The sequence below is a fragment of the Syngnathus acus genome, chromosome 12 (genome assembly GCF_901709675.1).
Source record: "Syngnathus acus chromosome 12, fSynAcu1.2, whole genome shotgun sequence".
In the NCBI taxonomy this organism is placed as follows: domain Eukaryota; kingdom Metazoa; phylum Chordata; class Actinopteri; order Syngnathiformes; family Syngnathidae; genus Syngnathus; species Syngnathus acus.
This window is the reverse complement of record NC_051097.1, coordinates 2,918,377-2,943,620: the sequence shown is the minus strand read 5'-3', so window position 1 is coordinate 2,943,620 and position 25,244 is coordinate 2,918,377. Positions and strand designations below refer to the sequence as shown.

The following is a 25,244-nucleotide window of genomic DNA, read 5'->3' as shown; positions in this document are numbered from 1 at the left end:
ACATATATACATATATATACATGCATACATATTTTCTTTTTTGTCATATATATATATATACATACATACATACATATACTTATTTATTTATTTTATATATCCAGTAATCCCTCGTTTATCGCGTATAATTGTCAGTGAAATCCGCGAAGTAGGGTCACCCGCTCATCGGTATATTTAAGTTTATTATTACAACATTAATTAATTGTTTCAAACATGTAAATAATACATTAATAGTATTATTAACATACAGGATTTTTTGTATAAATATTATACGTGTGTGCGTGTAATATGTTAAAAAGAAGTACTGGGCAGGCTAACGAGTTAGCGGAAAGATGCTCATTTGCGATCGTGCTAACACACGAAAACAGACATCTAAAGGAATGTAAACCAACATTTGGAGCAATACTACACTGTCCTAAAGGTTAGACATATGTGATCGTTCATTTCTCTTGTTAGGAGACCCACTTACATCGTCAATGACTGCTGTACCACTGAAACATATATGTACACGAAGGTGGAACAGGAAGTGATATCGCCTGAAAACGGCCTTCAAAATAAAGCACCCTACCTCAAATCAAAGCACGACTGAATAACAGAACATGGAGAATTCTTAACACATACTGTAAATGTTTTAGAACAGCGTTTATTATTATAACGTTTTTTTATAACAAGGTACAAGTGTACATACTGTAAATGTTTTAGAACTCTTTTATTATTATAAAAAAAATTCTATAACAAGGTACAACACTGTAAATATGTTTTAGAACTCTTATTAAAAAAGGTACAAGTGTACGCACTGCAATTGTGTGGGCACTCCCTGGCTTCTGCTGGCGTGTGGGCAACTTTCGTGCCAAAATTCCCCAAATTAGAAGTTTTATTTTGAAATTTTTTTTTAATTTGGAAAAAAAATCCACGATGTAGTGAAATCGCAATTAACGAACCGCGATGTAGCGAGGGATTACTGTATATATATATATAAATACTTGAAGTACTTGTAAGAGTACATGTAAGAGTAAAACCTATATTTAAGTTGTCACACATTTGGTGGAAACAATTTCAATTCGACACTCATTTTCAATTTATTTTTTCCACAGCTCAAGGAGAGGAGCAAGATATAATGGATGAAGCAAATTAAATGATTCTATATTTTCTAAAGTGCTGGCCCTCAAAAGGGTTTCAGATTAGTTTATTGTCTAATCCAAGTCTTGAAAGTAAAAACCTTGCCAGAGTTTGGTTTCAGCCACAAATCAACCAATAGGTAAACGAGTTAGTAGGAAAACATACTGCTGGTCAATATTCTGTGATATTAGTGTTTTCTCATCTACTAATTGAAGAGTCCATTTTTCACATACAAACTCCGCCAGAAAATTCAACAGGAATTGTAGGCTGACTTAAACACGTGGCATCGCTTTGGAAGAGTTGATGATGAATGTGAGATTCAGAAAAATCCATGTACATGCAGTAATTTTTCCCAAATGTATGAAAGATTCATAAAAATAGATTTCAGCACCAGCAAGCAAGGAGCTGCAAGATGGCACCCAGAAAATCATGTGACGATTTACGGATAATCCCGCATCCGGAGCAATGTGATCTACCCTGTTAATCGCACCTTTCACCCTTGCTCCAAAGTCAAATCATCCTATCATCATACAGATAAAAAGAAAACGAATCAAATGGCAATGTATGCAATTCCAGCAATCTTGTCTGTATTTGGGAGACGATTACGTAAAAATTTAATCTTTGAAAATGGTCAAGCAGGAGAATTCACTGTTCACAATAAGGAAAGAATGACAATTAGTAAAAAAAGACTTGGGAATACTGAATTCTTCTTCATATTGTTCTTGATTCCTTTCTGTTCATTAGTCCCTAAATAGTCCCCAGGAGTATTAACTTATTTTCTTTTATCGCAATACAAAATTCTCCAAAAACAAATACAGGTAGCACCAAAATCCACGCTATATTATTCAGGATAAAAGCTCATTACGTTGCCAGGCACTGAATTATTCCACTGGAGGCTTCTCACATCTATGTTGACCAGTGTTCCTGGTAATTAACACACTAAATGGCATGTGTTACCTTAAATACTACGTAATCAGACGAGAACTTGCCAAACTTTTTTGTATGTGCAAAACCGCTAGTTGCTAAGGAATGCCACTTTGACATTAACAGTCACTCAGCAACATGTTTGCAAAAGCTAAAATCGTGTGACAACGAGCCAGTCCATTTGTTCCATAATTTCTGCTGACAGCATGGAGCATCGCTGCTTTGCTCAACAGCTCCACCAACTGTTCCAAGATGTGCAGTACATTTGAGTCCACTTAGTTTCATCCTCTTACTTGATGCCTTTGAGTGTGTGGTAGATGTGTTTCGGTAAGATGACATAACCCTCGCTGAAAGCAGTCGGTGCGTCGCGCGGTGCCCGTCCAGTCTTGCAAGAGACCCTCAGGCTCTTGAGTTGCCTCTCCTGACGGCGACATTTTTGCTGTGTTGTTTTCAGCTTCTTCCTCAGTAGTTCCAGCTGCTCCTCCAACTGCTGGATGCGCTTCTTCTGCCGTGCAGAGTCCTCCGCTGTGTAGTTATGGTCGCAGGAGACCATCACTGTGTCACTGGGGATGTCAGGTGGACTCCTTACAGGCTCAGACTCCACTTCCTCCATGACGCTGTCAGAGGTCAGAGGAAATGAGAGGGGGAAGTGGATCTCGGATGGGAAGGGATCCTCCAGACACTCTGACTGTCAGATAGAAAAAAGAAAATCTGGATTTTTGTCTTGGTGATGTAATACTTCACTTGTGAGCTCTGCAATTTCGAACACAACCTTAACTTGCTTCGATTCTTCTTTTGAACTTCACAATTTGTCTGACCAAATTAATACTGCAGTCATTTAACAAGCTTTTGTTTGATCTTAAAGTCGGGGCAGGTACCCAATGTGTACACATCCAAATGACAACACTTTAATTTAAACTTCAGGAAGACTTTTCCAGGTCAAGTATTTTATATGTGGTATGTTGCTCAGGCCTGCTCAAGTAGGTCCTTTAATCCCAAATATAAATTCTTGCGACTTTTCAGTCCACATTTTTTCCTTGGTTGCGCTTGGAAATGGAACTCTGTCAACAGCCATCTTCATGAGCAATAACGTTTGCTAGTTTGCCTTTGTTGTGGTGTGTGTCTGTCAGTTACTTTCTTCTGGACACTTATCAAGTTAGCAGTGATTAATGATCAAGAAAGCTACTGAACCAGACTTAAGGACCACTTGAAGATTCAAAATGTTTAGAGTTAATTAGCTGATTAGAATGCCAAACCATTAGTTTATAATATTGGAACTTTTTCACAATGTTGAAATTTTAGGAGATGATGAATTCGAGTTTGTTATCTGTAAGCCAACAATATTACATTAATTCATTCAATCATCTTTTTTGTCATTTGTCCTCACGAGGCCCATGGGCCTGCGAGAGCCGATGCCAGCAGCGGCAGTCAAGGTACACCCTGAACGGGTTGCCAGCCAATCGCAGGGCACACAGATATGAACAACCATCCGCACTCGCACCTACAGGCAATTTGGAGTGGTCTATCTCCCTACCATGCATATTCTTGGAATGTGGGAGGAAACCGGAGCACGAAGAGAACATGCAAACTCCAAGCAGGAAGGCCGGAGCCGGGATCAAACCCTGCACCTCAGAACTATGAGGCGGACGTGCTAACCATGCCACAACAGAATAAAAAAATAAATATTTCAATAGGTCCACGCTTAAAGAATGAGTTTCCCTTTTTGAATCTACTAAAATAAATAAACAAATAAATAAACTACCATTGTTTCTTCATCTTAATGCTCATTTTAAATGCCTGGTACAACTAAAGGTGGACCAATATATCAATGAAAACAAAAATAGCTCGAGAGTTGAATTTTTCTTGATAATGACCCAAACTACCTCATAAGTACTTACATAAATATCTAAAATAGTGTTTTGTTTGTGTCAGTTAGTCCCTTTAAATAACCTTTAAATGTCACTCACCAGGTGTTAAAATGGACAAGAAATTGAAGGAAACATGGTGGTCTTATTTTTGGTTTTGCTGCTGTGTGTTTTTCATGACACCTCAGTGTACTGAAATGCACCTGCATAAATAAAAGAGAGAAAAGGAGGGAGCTAGATACACTTGGAATTTTTCTAACCTGCTTTACCTTGATGTCAAGGTTAAAGTCAAAAAGCGAAGGTACGGCATTCTCCTTCAGCACGCGGTTGTTGCACTCTCTCTTGAAGCAGTCTTTAGTGAAGTGCTGTGAACAAATATTACTGTACTTGGTTGGCTTGAAATTGTTCCTCCTCATTGCTGCCACCCATTTACCACAGATGTCTGGACGTGCGAGAGGGAACCTGAATGAACAATGACAATTGTACAGTTGAATTAGGTACAACTCAACATTCTTTACAAAATGTTAGGAGGGAAATATTAAAGGGTGTTTCTAATATTTTGTGAGTAAAAATAAAATCAAAATGTTCATGTTCCGTTTGCTACTGCTTGACCTATATGTATCAAATACATTTTAAATACCAACAATTTAGACATATTGTGCGTCTCCACTAACGAAAGATTTATAACTTGACGTACTGGCTTAGTGTTGCCAAAATAATTTAACTATTCTCAACCATTGTTCAGTGAGATCAGCAGTTATACTGTGGGGAATTATCCAATTATGCTTTGTTGATCCAAAAATGATTGGTTACGACATATAGTCTATAACTCTGGTCTGTCTTTACTAACCGTTGACAAATAAGACAATGACGACATTAATTTTAGTTAAGGGAGTTGGAGGTGTTGGCTAGAAATTACAGTATTGTATTTAATTGCAGTAACCATGAAGAGTGGATGTATGAAGTCGAACAACATCATGCAGGCAAGTTGCAAGAACGACATACTGTTTATTTATCTACACCCGCGTGAGACAAATACGTGCATGATGTTAAAATCCATGTTTATTGTGAGAAAACGATGCCGTCTATCATTATGTCCAGTAAGTAGTTCGCAAAGCTTTTCCATGATCTTGCCTGAATAGCTAATGCTAATGCACAGTTAAAGTAAACTCACTTGTGGAAGGAGATGTCTTTATCTTTGTGATAACGGTTTTTACAGCCGTAAGCTGAGCAAGTCTGAACCATAGCTGCTGTCCCAGCAACTCTTGACACTCGGACAGCGTACCCACGATTCACAAGACAGCGTTACAGTGCCAGTTTTTCTCCACTAGCTTCAGTGCCACTAACAATGATGGCGGCCAGGGCGTGATGACGTTTTAGTCACGTGAAAACGTTTCGGGAGTACGTGATTCTCCCACATCCAATGAATTGCTTTTAAGCTCAGTCATACTAAAAAAAAAAAAAAAAAAAAAAACATACAGGTACGTACAGTAAATAAAATACGGTAGTGACGTCACAAAAGGGTGTGGTACTTAAGTATTTTGAGCGGACTTCGGGGTACAAACAGCCCCCCCCCCCTCTTTTTAAATATTTGTTTAAACAGGCTTTACCGTTAGAATGGATTTTGTTTTGATTTGTTGATTGTACTGACTGTAAAATGTTGTGATTTTGAATTTTATATACAGACATGACTGTATTTGAACTATTTGAAGCACTGTCCTCACTGTTAATAGATGCATCAATAAGATGTACGCCTTTTTCAGTCAAGAGATGGACTTGATCTGAAACATACAGATTTTCTTTTGAAATGCTTTACTTGATGCTTTTGTTATGTGTGAAAATACGGTAAACACTACACTGTTTTGGTCATCAACCAAAATATTTATTAATCATGAAGCTGTTTTTAGAAAGCAGACTGGTTGTCAAAGTCTTATACAGACACCACCAGAAACACACTCAGAAAACATATACACAGCACTGATGGAACATGTGACATAATGAATAAGACACTCAAGGCCTCAAAATTTTATGACTGAAAAACATTGACGTTGCTTAAGAAACAAAAACATTTAGTCCAATTTATCTCAAATTAATATGGCAATGTGCAGATAAATCAAAACTTAAATTTTGTACTGGTTAAATTCTAAGAAGGTAAAAAAAAACTTTTATTAATTAGATAAAGTATTGGTTATTGAGTTAAGCACACGAATACATTAGCACAAATGGTGGGAGGGAGGAATTGAGGCAACAATACAAAACACACTGAAAGCACCCGGTAATAATTCTATATAATAGATGTTTAAAACAAAACCAAATAAGCCAAAAGTGAAACCTTTTTAAATAAAAGGAAGCAAATACATTCAGTGGCTTTTTAAATCATGGATGTGTGTCTAATCTTCAGTAAGGTCCTACAAAGTATACATGGGACTGGAATTTTCTCAAATTTTCAACAAGATAATTCTCATTAATTCATTATTCTCATCAAAACTACTTCAAGTATCTGTGATAGGTAACATAATTTGTTGGCCTCACAGTTCAAAGCATTTGTTGATAAATAACTACCATTGTCAGAAAAATATATATTAAAAACAATAGATTTGATTCAGATTGATTGTAACAAATGAAAAGTATGTTGAAAAAAGATGCATCCTTTTAAGGACAAAAAAAAAGCTTGAGTCAAATGTTAAGGTATGATTTATATGCCTGTGGAAAAATACACATGTACATTGCAGGCCTAGTCTTTTTTTTTTCTCTTACACAGACTAAAGGAACAAAAGACAAACATTTTGTCCAAGTCGTGTATTGAAGTGTCTCCTAATACTGCAGGTTCAACGCTCATTCTCTCACACTCACACAACTGCAGAGAAGCTCTATGATTGATTTTTTTTCTGTAACATGATCATGGGCACATGATCTACAGTATAGTTAGTTTCACATAGTTAAAGAACTCATTCTCTTTGTTCACACAAATGACTCATTTGGAGGTTAATAAAATGCAATACTGCAGAACATGTCTATCGGGTAGATCCTCAGAATCAGCGATGAGATCAGTTCCACTGGCAGCTGCTGATTCCATAATATGAATGCTGCTTTACAGGAATTTACCTTTCAGGCAAGCTTCAGCTCTTAGGTCATAGAGACAGAAACCCTGGCAAACCTTAGTGTGGCCTCCACTGCATTTAGAATACATTATAATTTAAGTACCAGGATTAAACTGAATAAGGTTGATGTATATTCAAGGAGGTTATAATGAAGAATGGCACAATGTGAGGCAGTTAAGCTAAAGCATTTCCCAACCTGCATCTCATTACAAAAAGTTCAGATCTTCTTTGATTTAAAATCTGAAGGAAAATAATTGAGATGTACTAAATGTGAATTTTGCCAAATTCAAACGTTCGCAAAACTGAAATGCAATCTGACTGCAGTTCTGGGAATCATGAGTGGTAAAAGCAGACACTATACAAAAAACGGTAGTTTCAGCACTAGCGGCTAAATGACAAAAAATGGTTTGCAAGAAAATGTTTATTTCACCCCAAATTAAAGTATGCAATTGATCATTTGGATAATACGCTCACTTATAATTAATTTTAAATATCTTCAACGGATAATCTTTTTACTGCCATGGGAACAAGCGCCCTTTTGAGTATTTTGAATCAGGTCAAAGGAGGAGTTGTCCCAATAGAAATAAGATTGTTCTTATTTACAGAATCAATTAAATTTGGTGTCTTGATATTAACTAGTGAAAGATTTGGGGAAAAGAAAAAGAAAAATTAATAACAAGACCACAAACCTCTCATGCCTGTACTTTCAGAGTGCGGTAGGCCTGATTTAAAAAGAAGCAACCCACCCATGCTCTTACAGTCCCATTTCAGGATCTACTGCTATTGCAGGATGAGCCGTGTCAGGTGTGCAAGGTTCCCCAAAACCTTTGTGCACTTCACTGGTCCTTATTACCAATGCCAGTTCCATTTCAAATCGAAAATAAGACTGCAATATTTCCATAATAAAATCCCATATCTGGTACCCTCCACCACATGGCTGAAGCTATTCCTTCACCGCCTCATCCTCTTTCTGCTCCTCTTTTTCTTCCTTCTCTTCACCATCTTCACCTGAATCCTCAGCTTTGCCATTATTTTCATCTTCATCACCATGAGCCTGGTCATCCACTTCTTTTGAATCATCCTCAACCTGAAAAAACAAACAACAAACATATTACAGTGTTTCTTAGGGTTATTTGTCCTCACTAGTAAGACAATCCAAGTCAAGTCAGTTCCACAGGTGTAATACCTGTTTCACGCGGTTCCTCCTCCGACTTGGAACGCGGGCCTTCATCCTGCGCGACAGCGCCAGCAGCTTGTTGTGTCTCTGTCTCCTCTTCGCCTTCTCCTCCTCCTCTCTCCGCTTCTCATCTGCACGGTCCGAGTCCGAATCGTCCTGTCGCTGAACCCTGCACCTCTTCTTGGGCTGCACCACCCTCTTCGGCTGACTTGTAAACTCTTTCTTACCCCCATCATTGTCATCGTGGTCGTCGTCATCGTCTTCATCATCATCATCATCCCGCTCCTTCGCAGTGCTTGAAGACGAGGATGTTTCGTCTCCTACCAGAAAAGAGCGCTTTCTGCGGGTCACGGAGCGGCTGTGGTCGCTGGATGTAGCTCCGGAATCACTCCTTTGCCACTCCTCCTGGTCGCTGTCGTTCTCCGGGGAGCTATGGAAATCGGACTGGGAACCGGACGACGAGGAGGAGGAGGAGAAAGAGCCCTCGTCACTGTCGTCCAGGATTGAGGCAGGAAGACCAATCTGCCTCTTCTTGGACAGGTCCGTCTTTGTTTTGCGCATCGAAGCGAACATTTTGCGCTTGTACAAGCTCTCCATGATTGCACACGGGGCCGGAGACCAGTGACATTAAACAAAAAGACGAGTACCGCAGAGTTCGAACAGGCTAACCTATCACCCGCGCATCTATATACAAGCCGATAGCTGTGCTGAAAACCACACTACATTGGATTTTTTTCAAGCTGCATAACAATTTGTCTTACGTTACTTGCAAAAAGCAGCTGTCATTTGGTATGATTTACAGCTGGATTAAGAGAGAGCGTCACATTCCCTTGCAGCTAGCACTGTTATTGTTGTGGATCAGACTTCTTCTTCGCTGAGAAATATAGTGTTAGAGCGCCACCATGCGCAGGGTAGTCACAACACAGCAAAGATCCATTAATTTGAGCGGAAACTACTCTTTTCATCGTGAGATTAACAAAATCTGTTTCTGAAATTCCCTGCTTGATAATGATTTCAATATCATTGACAATTGACAATAATACTGACATTGTGTATCAGTGTGATACACACTGATTGTACTGTCCCATTGTTGTTTGTTTTTTGTTATTCTGTAAATTAATACCACTTGTGTTCAGTAACATCCTACTACTTTGAAATACACAATTAACAAAAAGTTAAGATTCAGCTTTCAATCATATATCAGGATGGACCTAAAATGCCTGTTGACATTTACAAATGAATTTAACTGGAGCTTCTATCTGAACCTTTGAGTGTCTAACTGTTCAATGTTTCAGTTTTTTTCTCACAACTTGTTCTCTAACAAGGAACTCAAAAGTAAAATTCACAACAGAGTTTTATCCAGGAAACCAGGAACACATTTCCAAAGAAGTCCACTTCTATGCCACACACACACACGCACACACACAATTTCAAGACAAGGGTACTCATCTTGAAAATCCATTTGGACTTTAATATTGTACTAATGTTGAACAGGTTTGAATCGCATCGTGAAACTACTAACACTGACTGCAATAATCTCTGTTAGGAAATTATTAATCTATTAAGTCTATTCCACTTAATATATATTGTATAACCTGTGGCCTTGTGTAGTAGCCAAGATTTGAATCACGACTTCTGTGCAAGGAGCGTGCTTAGTTTGATCTTTCCGTCCATAGAGGCTGTGAGGCAGGTACCACAATCCAATGCTGAGCACCAGTCAACTGTCACCACAGGTGCTTTGTGTCCACCCAGGGACAGCAAACTTTCCAGGGCAGGTTCTCCATTAGTCAGCTGAACAAAAGTGACGGGGGAAGGGGGAATGAAACACCAAAGAGAAACATCAGTTGTCCAAATATCTGTTCAACAATCAAACGCAAAGATGAAAATATTCAAAACAAAAGAAAAACAATGTAAAATAGCGTTTGCATGTAAAAGTAGATGTCTACCTTGTAAATGATTCCTCCAGAGCTTGAACAAGTCAGGACATGTTGTCCTTCTGAGTCAAAGGTGAAGAGGCGACCTCGGGGAACCTGCACCTGATAAAAGTTAATTTAGGTTTATTTGGGTTCTGAGCCATTGGAAAAGGTTGTTCTGTTGGCACAGGCAGCACTGTCAAAATAGTGATAGACTTTGGAAGAACAAGAATCCAAGCTTGAAGTAGGAAAAAGAAGCGCTTGATATTAAGACCCCTTTAGCTGCTGCTTTAAAAATGTTGCGTTTTTATGAAGGATCCAATACTTCACAAATGGATGACAAAAGTGAGAATCATTCAAATGTGTAGAATGAATTAAACAATCCTGGGGAAACTGTTCCAATTGTAATCCAAAATAAAGTCACCAAGACTCGGAACAATGCAAGTCCCGAAGAGGGACAAAGAGACTCCATGCACAGTTCTGGTAAAACAACAAATTTGTTCCAGTTCACCACCAAAACATTCCTGTCTTCAAAGGGATCATAGACTCTTTATGATGACATTTGACCATCGTGAGGAGAGTCAAACCGAGAGCAGCAAGGACCGCCTCTGTAGTACTTCATGGAGCAATACAAATGCGGACAGGCCAGAGAATTAATCAGGAGTTGTCTACAATGAAAACTGACCAAGGATACCGTAAGTCAAAAAAGGCTTTTGGTGTGACATTTTAAAAATTCTTACACTATTGCTGTAGTATACCTTAATCAGGCTGGTCTTCAATCTAGGTAACTACTTGCAGCATTGAAATAGCTGACAGAATACATGGAGGAGTTGGATAATGTTGCTAATGTGTGAGCTATTCGGACGAACTAAGAAAAGTGGAGAACTGTTGCCATTAATACTCGGGAGAAATAAGCGTGAAGAATTTAAACTTGTTAAAGTTCTTAGGACAGGGTAAGATTGCGCTACATCGTCAGTTTGGTGACGAAACTAAAGCTCAATGTCGAGGGACAACCCAAGCCATTAGTAATCCTCAGGTCAAAAAGAAACAAGGGCATATGAGCAAATTCTGTCAGGAGAACTTGGAAGTGCCAAATTTAGACAAGGCTACACTTAAGGAAGAATCATTTGGACGGTAAAAGGCAGCCTTTGAAGTGTATGAAACTAATTTACATGAAAAACTATGCAAAAAACTGTACAAAAACCAGACTTTTGTCCCACCCCTCCTCCATTTTTTTCCTTTCCTCTTTTTAAAAATTGCATACCTGTTTATATCCGCTGAACCCGGCCAGGACAAATGGCCCAGTGGCCTCCTGAGGTAAAACTTGCTCTGACTGCTTTACTCCACACCGATGGATGTTCCACTGGATGAACTGAAGATACAAAAGTAACCCATATTAATACACTTAGTTCATAAGCAAAACTAATTAAAAAGAAAAAAGTGCCCATTTTGGGTTGTAAACAACAGTTGTACCTTGCCATCTTCGCCGACGCTAAAGACGGTGTTTTCATCGTAGCTGAACTCAACACTGTAAACCTCCCCATCATGTGCCCTCCAGCTCATAGCGCTCTCATACTGCTGCATGTCTACAGGGAAAAGAAGAGAATTCCCAAAATTACATTCCAAATAAAAAACTTAAACAGTACTAAGGCTAAAAAAAAAAAAAGAAAATTTGAAAAGGCTTGGCGCATGTCAAATCTTAGTTGCATAATGCTAAAGTTTAACCCACAAGCTAGCAAAAAAAAAAAAAAGAAGGGATAAAAGCCTGGTGATGAGAATACACAAGAGCCTAAGAGCCTATAACTAAGAATTAAAAGGTGCATTTCACATTCAATACCAGGAAATTTACTTGAAATATGCATATATGCTAATCGGCAATTCATGGAGTTTGTTTTTGTTCTGTGGCGCTTTGTTGGCACACAAATAAATATGGGCAAGTATAATTATACATAAAAAGATGGTTTCAAGTTTTAGACCCCAGTTTTTTTTTGTTGCTCGTATCATTCAAGCCCTTTATATTTGTTCGGTGGTATCTGTTGCATGTTTAAATGTTACCATAGTGACACTTTATATTTGTTCGGTGGTGTCTGTTGTGTTACCATAGTGACCATATTAAAGCATTCTTGTTACGTGCTGCTCGTAAAGGTATGCATAAAATGCATGGTGGATTTGCGTTTGTTCGAGCATTTCATTAACCTGCCCACTCGAAAGGTATGTACGAATCAGTCCGTGGCAGAAAAGAAAATTGGGAACCACTGGCCTACTAATTAAACAGGCAAATTTGGTGTCTTGCATTATATGAACTGCTCGGCTATTCTGATAAAAATCTGAGAATGTAATCATTTTCTCATAAGATTACAAATTTTACATTTTACAGTGCTAATCAACAAAATGTGCAATTAAAAAAAATACTAACCAAAGAGTCTGATGACTCCATCTGCAGCTCCGGTTACCAACAAATTTCCATTGTGATTGAAGGCTGTGCAGTTAATGGCTACTGGGTCAGGTTCTAAAGAGAACTGGAGCTAAGCAAAAGACAGCAGTGATTATACCAAAAGCGACAGAAAACAAATTCTCAATTCTCACGCGCGCTTTGAGAATTACAAATGGACTTTACAAGTGGTTAAGAGCAACTTTGCAATATCCTTTGGAGGTGAGTGTGCATGTTAATGTAACACTATTTTTTTAACCAATAAAACTCAAGTCATACAACTCATAAGAATCCAGTACTGGGGCAAAATAAGATGGGACTTTGTATTTTAGTTTTTTTGTAGTTCCCCATTTTTTAATTGTGACAAAGATTGGGACAAGGATCATTATCATTGAATATCTTTGCACTGACAACTACTGTATCAAAAAATAAACAGTCAAATGACCTCTTGGTAAAGATTGTGTTCAAGTTTAACTCATACCTGTTGTTTCACTGTCTTGGTGTCCCAAAGCAGTAACTGTCCGGACACCTGCATGGGGAGACGATGAGCAGGCTCAGCAAGTCCACTCCTGTTGACAGCCGCAGCTGAACAAACAAAGGATGAACCACTGGGACTGCAGGCCAATGACAAGATACTGCAAGGAATTAAAAAAAAGTTAATGCAAAGAATGTGTACTTTGGAAAAACAGGTAACATTGTTCCATAGGGCATCCTCCAATTAAAACCCATAAAAATGTATTTCTTCTTCTACAAAGTACACCGACCGGCTAACTGTATGGCCACTTGGTGGATATATATAAAAAAAAACTGCAAAATCCAGCATTCGTGAAGAGGCATAATGTTCAGTTTTGATTGACATTGTCAAACCATTAATGCAGGGGTGTCAAACTCATTTTTTTCGCGGACCGTATTGTAGTCATAGCTTCTTTCGGAGGGCCATTATGACTGTCAACCCAAATAAATGTATGAGCACCTCATATTATATACAGTAAAAGCTACAAAACAAACTGACAAACAACTCGTTTTCAAATCAGACGAGTAAAAACTGGTCAAATATTTAAAAAAAAAAAGATATTAAAAGTGAAGACAATTTGCAATTCTAGTAATGACACGAATTTGATGCACAATTTGTCTTCGCGGGCCACATAAAATGATGTGCTGGGCCGTATCTGGCCCCCGGGCCTTGAGTTTGACACCTGTGCATTAATGTATAAAACAAAAAAACTTTGTCACGGTCCATTGACCAAACTGTACTTGTCCAATGACAAAAAGACACAAAGGTTTACCGTGGATGAGTTTCATCAATGTTCATCTCATATAGATTCTTCTTAGCTTCCGTATCATAGAGCCGTACTGTTCCAACGCCACTACCTAGTAACAACTAAACACACACACACACACAATTGGTTATTTTATTGAATCTTTTATAGACTATGAGATAATCATCAATGAGAAAGTGAAAGTTTTTCACATTTTGTAATATTTGTAGTTAGATGCATGTTAACGTAATGTGTCTATGCATACCAGTCTGTCAGGTTTTGTTGCCCACTCGAGGGACAGCAGAGGAGACTTGGACATGATGGTGGCTTTGGTCTGCATGATGGGATTGAACGACCACACCTGAAGTGTACAGTGCGTGTGAAAGGTTTGTCATCAATTCAACAATTTGTATCCATTACAGTAATCCCTCACTACATCGCGGTTCGATTATCGTGGCTTCAGTACATCGCGGATTCTTTTCCAAGCAGAAGGCAGTTAGTGTTCACACAATACCAGTACGTACATTTGTACCTTTTTATAAAGAAAGTTGTTATAATAATAAGAGTTCTTAAAAACATTTACAGTATTGTACCTTGTTGTAAAAAAAACGTTATAATAATAAGAGTTCTAAAAATATATTTACACTATGTACACTTGTACCTTGTTATAAAAAAGTTGTTAAAAGAGTTCTAAAAACATATTTACAGTATGTATACTTTAGCTACCTATACATATGTCGAACACACGCACACGTATCATATTTATATTTATATTATTTATACATTATTTTCTGTGTCATTTACACTACGTATTAATATAGTATTTACTTGTTTGAAACTATTATTTAATGTTCTAATGATAACATATGCACTTATATGGTTTAATATACACTTATTGATACACAAACAATGTATGTATGTTGAAAAAAAAGGGCGACACTACCTCGCGGATTTTCACATATGGTCTTGGAACCAATTATCCGCGATAAACGAGGGATTACTGTATTTGATATGCACTGAGGATGAATGACTCATATTTACCTTAATAACGCCATCGATATCCAAACTGGCAACTCTGCGACCAGAGCAATCAACCCTAAACAAAAGAAGAGATAAAATAAAGAATAGCTTTAAATCACCCATTTTAAATGTACAATAGTATAAAATAAAAATGGAAAATGTTTGGATTCTTTATATGCATCAACCAGCACCAATCCAGTGGGATCATCGCTTGAACAACATGAAGACCTTCCTTATTGCTCTTCGTGCTCATCAGCCAGGGTGAGTGAGGTGTGCTTCGGCCACACTCAGGTGTTCAGGTTTGCTTCTGACAAATATGTTTGTTTAGGAAAGGGTCTGAAGTGTTACTGCGACGGAAGGCAAAGTTGTCAAGGAAATGAGAAGACCTGCTCCATTGATAATCATTTATGTGCCAGCGCCACCTTTTGATAGCATCAGTGAGTAGTTCCTTCCCCTTACGAACAGCTTTTCATCTTCCAGAGATGACAAGGACTTTATGATTAGAACTTTACTAATACATCTTTTATTCTCTCCATAGTGTATTTTTGTCTCCAAAAATATATTTTTCTTTGGTTGAAAATGTAATGTGTTTTTTTATTTTTTTCAGGAAAAATAAGTTTTTTCGTACAGTTACACGTTTGTCAAAAAAATAAAACATTTTATATTTACATTTGTCTTGTAAAAAAATGTTAATGTCAAACTCAGAAGATTTGACCATTTTCACAAGAGTTTTTTTTATTGTATTTTATCTCAAAATATATGATTTTATTGACAAAGAACAAATGTCACTATATATATGTTCACAATAGTCTTTTTTGTCTCTCCCCCTGAAATAAATGTGTGTATTTTTTGCCCACAGCTCCAGACTACATGAAAGGTTGCGCATTGGGTGGGAATGTCTATAATGAGAAGATCTGCCAAAATGTCTCAAGTCATCTGCCTTTTTGGTTTGAAGCACAAACGTTTCGGGGAGGGGCGCAAAGGTTAATTCACATCCCTGATAGTCAGACTACGCCCCTTTCTCTTATCAGGTCAACATGGACATGCAGATAGATAGATAGATAGATAGATAGATAGATAGATAGACAGACAGACAGACAGACAGACAGACAGACAGACAGACAGACAGACAGACAGACAGACAGACAGACAGACAGACAGACAGACAGACAGACAGACAGACAGACAGACAGACAGACAGACAGACAGACAGACAGATAGAGATAGAGATAGAGATAGAGATAGAGATAGAGATAGAGATAGAGATAGAGATAGAGATAGAGATAGAGATAGATAGATAGATAGATAGATAGATAGATAGATAGATAGATAGATAGATAGATAGATAGATAGATAGATAGATAGATAGATAGATAGATAGATAGATAGAGATAGATAGAGATAGATAGAGATAGATAGAGATAGATAGAGATAGATAGATAGAGATAGATAGAGATAGATAGAGATAGATAGATAGAAAACTAAATACCAACAACTGAAAGAAAGCTACTGTGAGAATGAAAAGTTAGGTTGTCAAAATTCCTTTGGTGTGTTTTGCTAAATGTCTACCTGCAGTGCATGATGGAGGAATGATGTTCTCCATATTCCTCCTGGCTGAGTTTGATAAATGGCTGCTCTACAGATACTCCAACACCTTCTAGTGCTCTTCCTCCGCTTCTGCTGCTTGAGGAGTCAGGAGCATCGCCAGATGTCTCATTTAGAGGCTCCACCTGTCCTACCTCCCCCTTTTTCTCTTGAAACTGAAGAGAAATATAAAGACAGGGTAAACTGATTGCTCTGTGATTACCATGTACATTAACTGAAACATCGGTTTTTACTTAAGTGTAATGTTACTATATGAAGAATTTTAAATTTGCATGTGTAACTATTAGAGTACCTGTGATAATGATTTTGAGAAAAGCTCCTTCCGCTCTTTTTCATGAGTTTGGATTTTTTTATGCCATGAATGTGTTGGCTGGTTTGTCTGCTGGCTTGAATGTTGGGATTGAAAACTTGATGGTTCACTGATTGATGGTTGACTGGAGGCTTGTTTCGCTTCTTTCACTTGGACTGCATCCCTAGATTTTGAAGACTAAAAAAAGGAGGTACAGATAAAATAGACATGATGACATTCTGGAATTCAATTCTGTAAAGTTATGCCAGTTGTGTTCAAAGTATTTGGCACTTTCACCTGAATTGATGGTTGGTCCTTTCTACCGACGGCTGCCTGGCTTGGTGAAGATACCAAAGTTACCTGCTGCGTTTTCCCTCCAGGGGCGCGCCGACCTTGTGGTAGGAATGTTGAGAAGAAGTTCCTGGATGGTGTGGTGGTAACACTGACAGCCCGCTGGCTTGACACTAAGTCACTGAGAGCAGAAGAATAGGTCACCATTTGGGTATTGAGGGAAAAATAAATACAATTAGGGCAGGAACTTTCTACATTTTACAGACATGCGCGTGTGTATATCATTAAATGAAATTATAATACAAATCCAAATGGTGTTTTTTGTTAAATTATTGGAACTTGGCGGAGGTCTGTGGTCTTTCTAGCTTTTGAGAATTTGTATGAAATTTGGGTTGACTGATTCTAACAGGTTTTTGTGCAAATCTGCCCTTAATGTTTTGACTGCTCTTCTCAAAAGCATTGGAAGCCTGAATTTCTTTGTGTTGCTTTGGGGCACACATCCAAATGCTGTTTTTGTGTAAAGCAGGTCCTACAAAGCCATTCATACATTTTAGGAATGGGTGGTTTGAAATTATAAAAAGTTCAAACAGTTAAAAAATGCTTTTTTTTATTTTTTATAAAGCAGGTCCTTCTAAGAAGCCATTCATTTTAAGAAAGGGTGGTTTGAAATTTTTAAAATTTAAAACAATTTTGTGTCAGAACATTGGGAGTTCCCAAGCACACTCACTAGACATTGACAGTTTAGCATGGTTTTAAAGAGAAAGTCAACCCAAAAACGGTCTTATTAATATGTTCTGTGTAGCCCAATTTGTTGAAACACAGTGTTCTGTTTAATAACTATTCCACAAACGAATCACCTGTTTTTATTTATCTCAGGAGGTGCCCATTTTGCCACTTGCTGTCGGTTATCGGTCTCTGGCCACAACCAATCACGGCTCACCAATTTTCTGAAGCTGAGCCGTGATTGGTTGTGACTTGGAGCCTCACAACTGTGATGTCATTTTCACTTGACAGCAGGTGTCAAAATGGCCACCCCCTGATATGGATAAAAAACAAGTGGATTTTACCACTTGACTCATAATTCACAAATGCAATTTTAATCAGAATGCCGTGTTTAGACTAGTGGGGGCATATACAACATACCATTTTAAAGAAAATATTTGGGTTGACGGTCCACCTCTTTCAAGTTAACTGCCTCCAATTCATTTTTTTCCCTTCACAGCAACCAATTATGCACAGAAAAAAGGAAGGAGAAACTATAAAAATGGATGTCTTTTGCTCTTTGCAAAAGTGTTTATTGGAAAAAAATATGTTTTCTTGTTTTTATTTACCCAAATATTTAAAAATAAATAAATAAATAAACCTGTCATTTTAATACCGTGATACTTTTGCTCACGATTATCATACCGTCAGAATCTATTATCCCTAACCCGTGCCTAATCAGTGGGTTTTGAGAAATGTTTTTATAATTCACTCAAAAAGATATATACAGATATACCGAAATTTTATCAGTTACTTTGGTGATCCATAATGATCTTGTTATTAAAGAATTTACTGACCAAAAAAAAAAAAACAATAATTCATTAGAACTGTTTATTTTGCAACATCAACCTCATCACAGCACAGTGTAAACACAGCATGTGACTCTTATTGGTAATTTAACTTAGTAAATAACTTAGGTGATTAAAACATTAAAAGTATTTCTGGTATAAACAGAAAATAATGCCGTTTGCATGCTGCTGTAAAGTGCCTGACAATTATTATGAAACTGATTCAGAGGTATATGACTTAAGGAAATCCTCGTCAAAAAGACAAACTTCACTCTACATGTTTTTCTGGAGCGAATAGTGTTGATACAGATTTGGTACCGCTGATGATTTGCAAATCCTACAAAGTTGCCCTCACAAATCAATCACTTCAACTAAATTACATTTAACAACATCATACATCTAATCTATTGTAAAACAAACTACTCATAAAAATATCATAAAGTGACTTAAGTAAGCATTTGTTAAAACTACTCACAGTTGAAATGCGTGTTTGGTTATCAAGAGCAAAACACTAACGATTAGCATTTATGTAAAAGATGGCTGCCATTTTTGTATTTCAGGACTTTAATAAACCTAACATTCACTCAAATATTTAAGACTTAAATGCATATTTATTATCCAAATTCAGTTGTCACATGCAAATTAAAACATGTTAGGACAACGTAAAATGAAAAATGGCAGCCAGTTTTGGAGTCATAAATAAAAAAAAATAAAATAAAAAACATTGATGTTTGTGCCTCACAGCTCAGTATCTCCCAGTCGGTCCATGTTCTGGACATACAGCGGAAGTTTATGATGGACCACCTCGTCTCCATCTCTCTGGTCTCGACTTTCTGTTTGCAAGGCAAAGACCTAGAAAAGATTAAGTAAGATAGTAAGAATTTTTTAAACCTGGTTTCTGACTAATATTACTTGATACTGTACATGTCCTGTCACATAAAACGCACTCCCTTCTATTACCGTATTTTCTGCACTATAAGGCGCACCGGATTATAAGGCGCACCTTCAATGAATGGCCCATATTAAAACTTTGTCAATATATAAGATATATACATTTGGCCCGCGGGCCGGACTTTGGATACGCCTGCTGTAGTGGCTCAATATTGGTCCATATACAGTGCCTTGCGAAAGTATTCGGCCCCCTTGAACCTTTCAACATTTCGCCACATTTCAGGCTTCAAACATAAAGATATAAAATTTTAATTTTTTGTCAAGAATCAACAAGTGGGACACAATCGTGAAGTGGAACGAAATTTATTGGATAATTTAAACTTTTTTAACAAATAAAAAACTGAAAAGTGGGGCGTGCAATATTATTCGGCCCCTTTACTTTCAGTGCAGCAAACTCACTCCAGAAGTTCAGTGAGGATCTTTGAATGATCCAATGTTGTCCAAACTGACTGATGATGATAAATAGAATGCCCCTGTGTGTAATCAAGTCTCCGTATAAATGCACCTGCTCTTTGATAGTCTCAGGGTTCTGTTTAAAGCGCAGAGAGAACCATGAAGACAAAGGAACACACCAGGCAGGTCCGAGATACTGTTGTGGAGAAGTTTAAAGCCGGATTTGGATACAAAAAGATTTCCCAAGCTTTAAACATCTCAAGGAGCACTGTGCAAGCAATTATATTGAAATGGAAGGAGTATCAGACCACTGCAAATCTACCAAGACCCGGCCGTCCCTCCAAACTTTCATCTCAAACAAGGAGAAGACTGATCAGAGATGCAGCCAAGAGGCCCATGATCACTCTGGATGAACTGCAGATAACTACAGCTGAGGTGGGAGAGTCTGTCCATAGGACAACAATCAGTCGTGCACTGCACAAATCTGGCCTTTATGGAAGAGTGGCAAGAAGAAAGCCATTTCTCAAAGATATCCATAAAAAGTCTCGTTTAAAGTTTGCCACAAGCCACCTGGGAGACACACCAAACATGTGGAAGAAGGTGCTCTGGTCAGATGAAACCAAAATCGAACTTTTTGGCCACAATGCAAAACGATATGTTTGGCGTAAAAGCAACACAGCTCATCACCCTGAACACACCATCCCCACTGTCAAACATGGTGGTGGCAGCATCATGGTTTGGGCCTGCTTTTCTTCAGCAGGGACAGGGAAGATGGCTAAAATTGATGGGAAGATGGATGGAGCCAAATACAGGACCATTCTGGAAGAAAACCTGTTGGAGTCTGCAAAAGACCTGAGACTGGGACGGAGATTTATCTTCCAACAGGACAATGATCCAAAACATAAAGCCAAATCTACAATGGAATGGTTCACAAATAGACGTATCCAGGTGTTAGAATGGCCAAGTCAAAGTCCAGACCTGAATCCAATCGAGAATCTGTGGAAAGAGCTGAAGACTGCTGTTCACAAACGCTCTCCATCCAAACTCACTGAGCTCGAGCTGTTTTGCAAGGAAGAATGGGCAAGAATTCCAGTCTCTCGATGTGCAAAACTGATAGAGACATACCCCAAGCGACTTGCAGCTGTAATTGCAGCAAAAGGTGGCGCTACAAAGTATTAGCGCAAGGGGGCTGAATAATATTGCACGCCCCACTTTTCAGTTTTTTATTTGTTAAAAAAGTTTAAATTATCCTATAAATTTTGTTCCACTTCACGATTGTGTCCCACTTGTTGTTGATTCTTGACAAAAAATTAAACTTTTATATCTTTATGTTTGAAGCCTGAAATGTCGCGAAATGTTGAAAGGTTCAAGGGGGCCGAATACTTTCGCAAGGCACTGTATAAGCCGCACCTGATTATAAGGCGCACTGTCGGCTTTTGAGAAAATTGGAGGTTTTTAGGTGCGCCTTATAGTGCGGAAAATACAGTACAAAATTAGCTTTCTTTGGTGACTACTGAAAAACATGAACACATTCAGCCAGGCCCACATTCTTACCAGATGTCGAAGCTGCTCATTCTCCTCAGAGAGGCTTGTTGTCTTCTGGACCTCTGCATCAAAACTCAGCAACACTGGTTGGGGTGAACCCCAGTTAAGGACTTAAAAAAACAAACAATCTAAACAGTTTAAAGCAGTGGTCCCCAACCTTTTTTGCGCCACGGACCGGTTACATGTCAGAAATATTTTCGCGGACCGGCATTTATATAAATAAATAATACATTTATATAAATGAATAAATAATACATTTATAATATCATTACCATTACGTTGAATTAGTGGGAGCACCGAGTTTGTTTCTCAGAAACGAGCCGGTCCCATCTAGACGTAATCGGAGACAATGACACCCGAAGTGATTTAAGGTTTGTCTTTTATTGCAGGATGCTTGGTCTCCATGTGTTGAAGCAGTTTTGAATGCTTCACTGCCTGGTTAGTTAGCCTGTCGCCACATATTAGCTTTGCGGGCTCGACTGGGGAAACATGTCACGTGACCGGGACGAGTGTCTTGACCTGAATTAATTGATCGTCGATAAAAAAAAAAATCCTGTGCGGCTTGGCTGCCCCGTACCAAGTGACCCACGGACCGGTACCGGTCCGCGGCCCGGTGGTTGGGGACCACTGGTTTAAAGCACTCAGTCACAAAGAATGCCTTGTGATTGTGAGTCATAGACATGCTGGTCAACAATACTGCTGTTAAGAACACCATGCTTCCTGATTTCATACAATTATACAGACTATTTGCATTATCACCAGGCATCAGGGCAGTTGATGTACATGTCTGTGCTACTTCACACGAGCTAACTTTCTCTTTGGAAGTTTTATAATTAATATTCTGCTATGGTTAACCGTTAAAAGCAAATCACTACTGTCAGGGAAAGGCTGGATTTGACTGAAGGATATGCATACACTGGAAGAGCACAGAAAGGAAGTTGTGCAGTGAAACCAGGAAGGTGTCCGACCACTGGCGGGAGAAATATGGAGCGAACGCCGGGTTCTGTTCAGGCGCGGGAATAAATGGCAAGATGAACCAATCACGCCACTCAGATTGACCCTGCAGCTCCATAGCCTGCTTCTGGAAAAACTCCTGAGTCTTCTCCAAGTTTCCTTTCTGGCAGGTTAAAAGAACAGAGAAACTTGTTACTCCGAGACTTTTACCTACAGTCGAAATATACTTTTGTGTTACCTGGATGGTGTTGATGACATAGTATCTATACAGACTTGCTCTTAGTTTGTTCACAGTGGATCGGTAAACATCCTCCAGTCTGCAGAAAAGGCGTCGGTCTAAGTAGAGCCAGTAGTCCTTCAGGCCAGACAGTTCAAAACTGTGGATAAACTGAAGCAGCTGATCAATGATCTTGTCCACCTGAAGGAAGTGATTTAATTTGTAAAACACACCCAGAAAAATCACTCTTCCTTTTCTTATGCTAAATAACAACACTGATCAACAACAAATTATAATCAGAGATGGCTTTATGTGTCCCTTAATGCATTTTCGTTGTACATGTGACAATGACAATAAAGATCTATTCTATTCTATTCTATTCCATTCTATTTTTCATGTTGATTTTTAAACAAATGTTTTCTTTTTTTGTACCACATCAGGTTTTTATGATATATTTGTGTTTTTGTTTTTGACCTATAAAAGATGCGCTACGCGAATTTTACCACGTTGTAATTTTTAGCTCTAATATTTCAGAAAAAAATCCACCTGTTTTTTAACCTAACCTTGATTCATAAATATGACTAAACATATTAAGATATATTTTACATTATTGTCATTTATATTATTATGAAAATGATATGCTAGGCCTAGGGAACAAACTGGGCCAGAATCTGAATGTGTGGGGAGTAAAAAAATCTTGAAAAATTCTCTGATAAAGACATTTTGTAAAAAATTGCTGATAGGCATAATGACAACAACAATAATAATGTAGCAAGGATAGTTTACTGCTGCAAATTGTGCTTCTGGACAAAATGAATAACTAAATAAACATGCATCATTCAGATCATCATTTTCATGGTATATGGTGGTATATAAGTTTCACTGTTGTAATTTAGATTGTGTGGCTGGCAGTGAAACCTTGGTTGTAATCAGGACGGGACTAGATAAGCAAAATTGCTTCCCCTGCTTCCCTTTTCGACAAGTCAAACAAATGTGAAACAAATCTGTGATAAGTGTGTTTTTTATGTACTTGCCAAAATAAACAAATAAAAAATCAAATCATTGTATTAGATCAATCATACCCTGAAGCCTTTCTCCTTGTTAGCTTTTATCTCGCTGTCCAGGTGTTTCAGAGTGTTGGTGAAGCCACGATATATCAAATATTCCCTCACATGTTCATCGGTTCTCTCCACCGCAGAACCCATGATGATCTCCCACCTTAAATGAAGTACCAAATAAATACATAAATAAATGCATTTGTTTCGTTACTGCTAAGCATCACAAGTAAATTGACTCTATTCCAGGCGAGGCTTGAATTGATCACCAGACAATCACATGCCACGAATATTCTGAATCTGACCAGTCTTTAATTGACCTAAGGTTAAGTTCTTTTTAACGTGGAAGGATGCCAAAGTAGCAAACGCCACACAGATATCCCACAACATTTTTTAACATGAAAAAAATAGATCCTTGTTCAGTGAGCAAGAAAAGGTGAGAGTTGAGGCGGGACACCATGACAACACACCTGCTCACAACCTACACATGAGCATACAACAATACCCGGGGACGTGTCTTTGTGATTTCCCCCCCGCCTAATTTCTAAGATCAATAGAGTCATCAAGGAGACCAGTTTTGAAAAAGGTGTTGAGATACAGACCTGCAGAGGATCCCAACCAAAAACATGACTGTCACACCTGTGTGAAGCTGAAGCTGTCCGCTTTTCTTCATTATTTATAGCGTTGATAGACTTGAAAAATCAATTGCTAATATCAATAATACTTGCAGAGTAAATGCCTAGAAGACGTGACTTTCGGCTTTTCCCCGCCAGGATCGCCAGAGTCACTCGCACGACTTGGTTGGCACACAATTTATTTATGTACTATCCATCCACATAAAAAATAACCCAATGCCAAAGTTGACATGATCATGATGTGAATCGGAACACAAACATATCTTAACTCAAGAGCGTTAAGTGTTGTTTTAGCAATACAGTGTTGCTTACATTCTGAAAGGAAGACTACCGATCGAGATGTTCATATTCACATTTAGTTTCGTGCAACAGTTGTACGCCGAACTGCGTATGCCTTTTGAATAATCCCAAAAGACATATGCCAGTTGCAAAACATCTACGTACCTTATTGCAGGAACCAGACTTTCGCAAATTCAACAAAATCTCAAGTAGTTCCTCTGGACTGGAGCAACGCATGCCAGTGTGTAATCAATGGTTGAAACACGTAAAACCGGAATGAAAGGTTTAAGTACAATTAACTCTAAGAATATATAACGTCTTTAATTCACATAGTATACATTTATACTCCGTATATTTATCGCATCGACAGAGCAAACTCTTCCTGTTTTTGTCTCCCGATAGTCATGTGACGATTAGCCATGACGTCACACGAGTGGTTAAATCAAGGCTGCCCTCTGGCGGTAGATTTATCAAACCATTTCACCACACAAAATATGAAATACGCAATTCGTTTTAAAAAATGTGGTGTATCTGCGACAACTTATGCGATTACTGCTAGCTGGGAAATGAGGGAATATAACGTAATGGCCTATTACTCCTGTTCTGTCATTTATTTCACCTTCTTTCAAGACGTTGGTTGTAGTAACGCGCATCTCATTGAGAAATTGGTA

General features: G+C 38.2%; 3 protein-coding genes across 4 annotated transcripts; all 3 read right to left on the bottom strand.

Moving 5' to 3' along the window:
- Positions 1-1,064: 1,064 nt before the first annotated feature.
- Positions 1,065-5,286, bottom strand: thap1 (THAP domain containing, apoptosis associated protein 1). 2 transcript variants are annotated; one of them, XM_037266009.1, is made up of 3 exons: positions 5,083-5,286; positions 4,169-4,370; positions 1,065-2,731 (listed from the first exon to the last, which is right to left on the bottom strand). In XM_037266009.1, exons 1-3 carry the CDS (start codon positions 5,151-5,153, stop codon positions 2,333-2,335), a joined length of 672 nt encoding a protein of 223 aa, XP_037121904.1. In that variant the 5' UTR covers positions 5,154-5,286; the 3' UTR covers positions 1,065-2,332. The 2 variants fall into 2 exon arrangements, with proteins under 2 accessions (XP_037121904.1, XP_037121905.1); XM_037266010.1 differs by having other exon boundaries at positions 4,178-4,370; positions 5,083-5,285.
- Positions 5,287-5,768: 482 nt separating this feature from the next.
- ccdc82 (coiled-coil domain containing 82) lies at positions 5,769-9,073 on the bottom strand. The gene is made up of 2 exons (XM_037265437.1): positions 8,196-9,073; positions 5,769-8,096 (listed from the first exon to the last, which is right to left on the bottom strand). The coding sequence occupies exons 1-2, from the start codon at positions 8,781-8,783 to the stop codon at positions 7,953-7,955; spliced, it is 732 nt and encodes a 243-aa protein (XP_037121332.1). The 5' UTR covers positions 8,784-9,073; the 3' UTR covers positions 5,769-7,952.
- Positions 9,074-9,631: 558 nt separating this feature from the next.
- On the bottom strand, positions 9,632-25,000 carry wdr91 (WD repeat domain 91). Its single transcript, XM_037265436.1, has 18 exons — positions 24,739-25,000; positions 23,687-23,822; positions 22,626-22,805; positions 22,343-22,550; positions 21,443-21,525; positions 19,287-19,396; positions 17,001-17,175; positions 16,707-16,901; positions 16,379-16,569; positions 14,831-14,885; positions 14,055-14,150; positions 13,817-13,911; positions 13,012-13,165; positions 12,516-12,624; positions 11,573-11,685; positions 11,364-11,471; positions 10,133-10,222; positions 9,632-9,977 (listed from the first exon to the last, which is right to left on the bottom strand). Exons 2-18 carry the CDS (start codon positions 23,807-23,809, stop codon positions 9,813-9,815), a joined length of 2,250 nt encoding a protein of 749 aa, XP_037121331.1. The 5' UTR covers positions 23,810-23,822; positions 24,739-25,000; the 3' UTR covers positions 9,632-9,812.
- Positions 25,001-25,244: the final 244 nt, after the last annotated feature.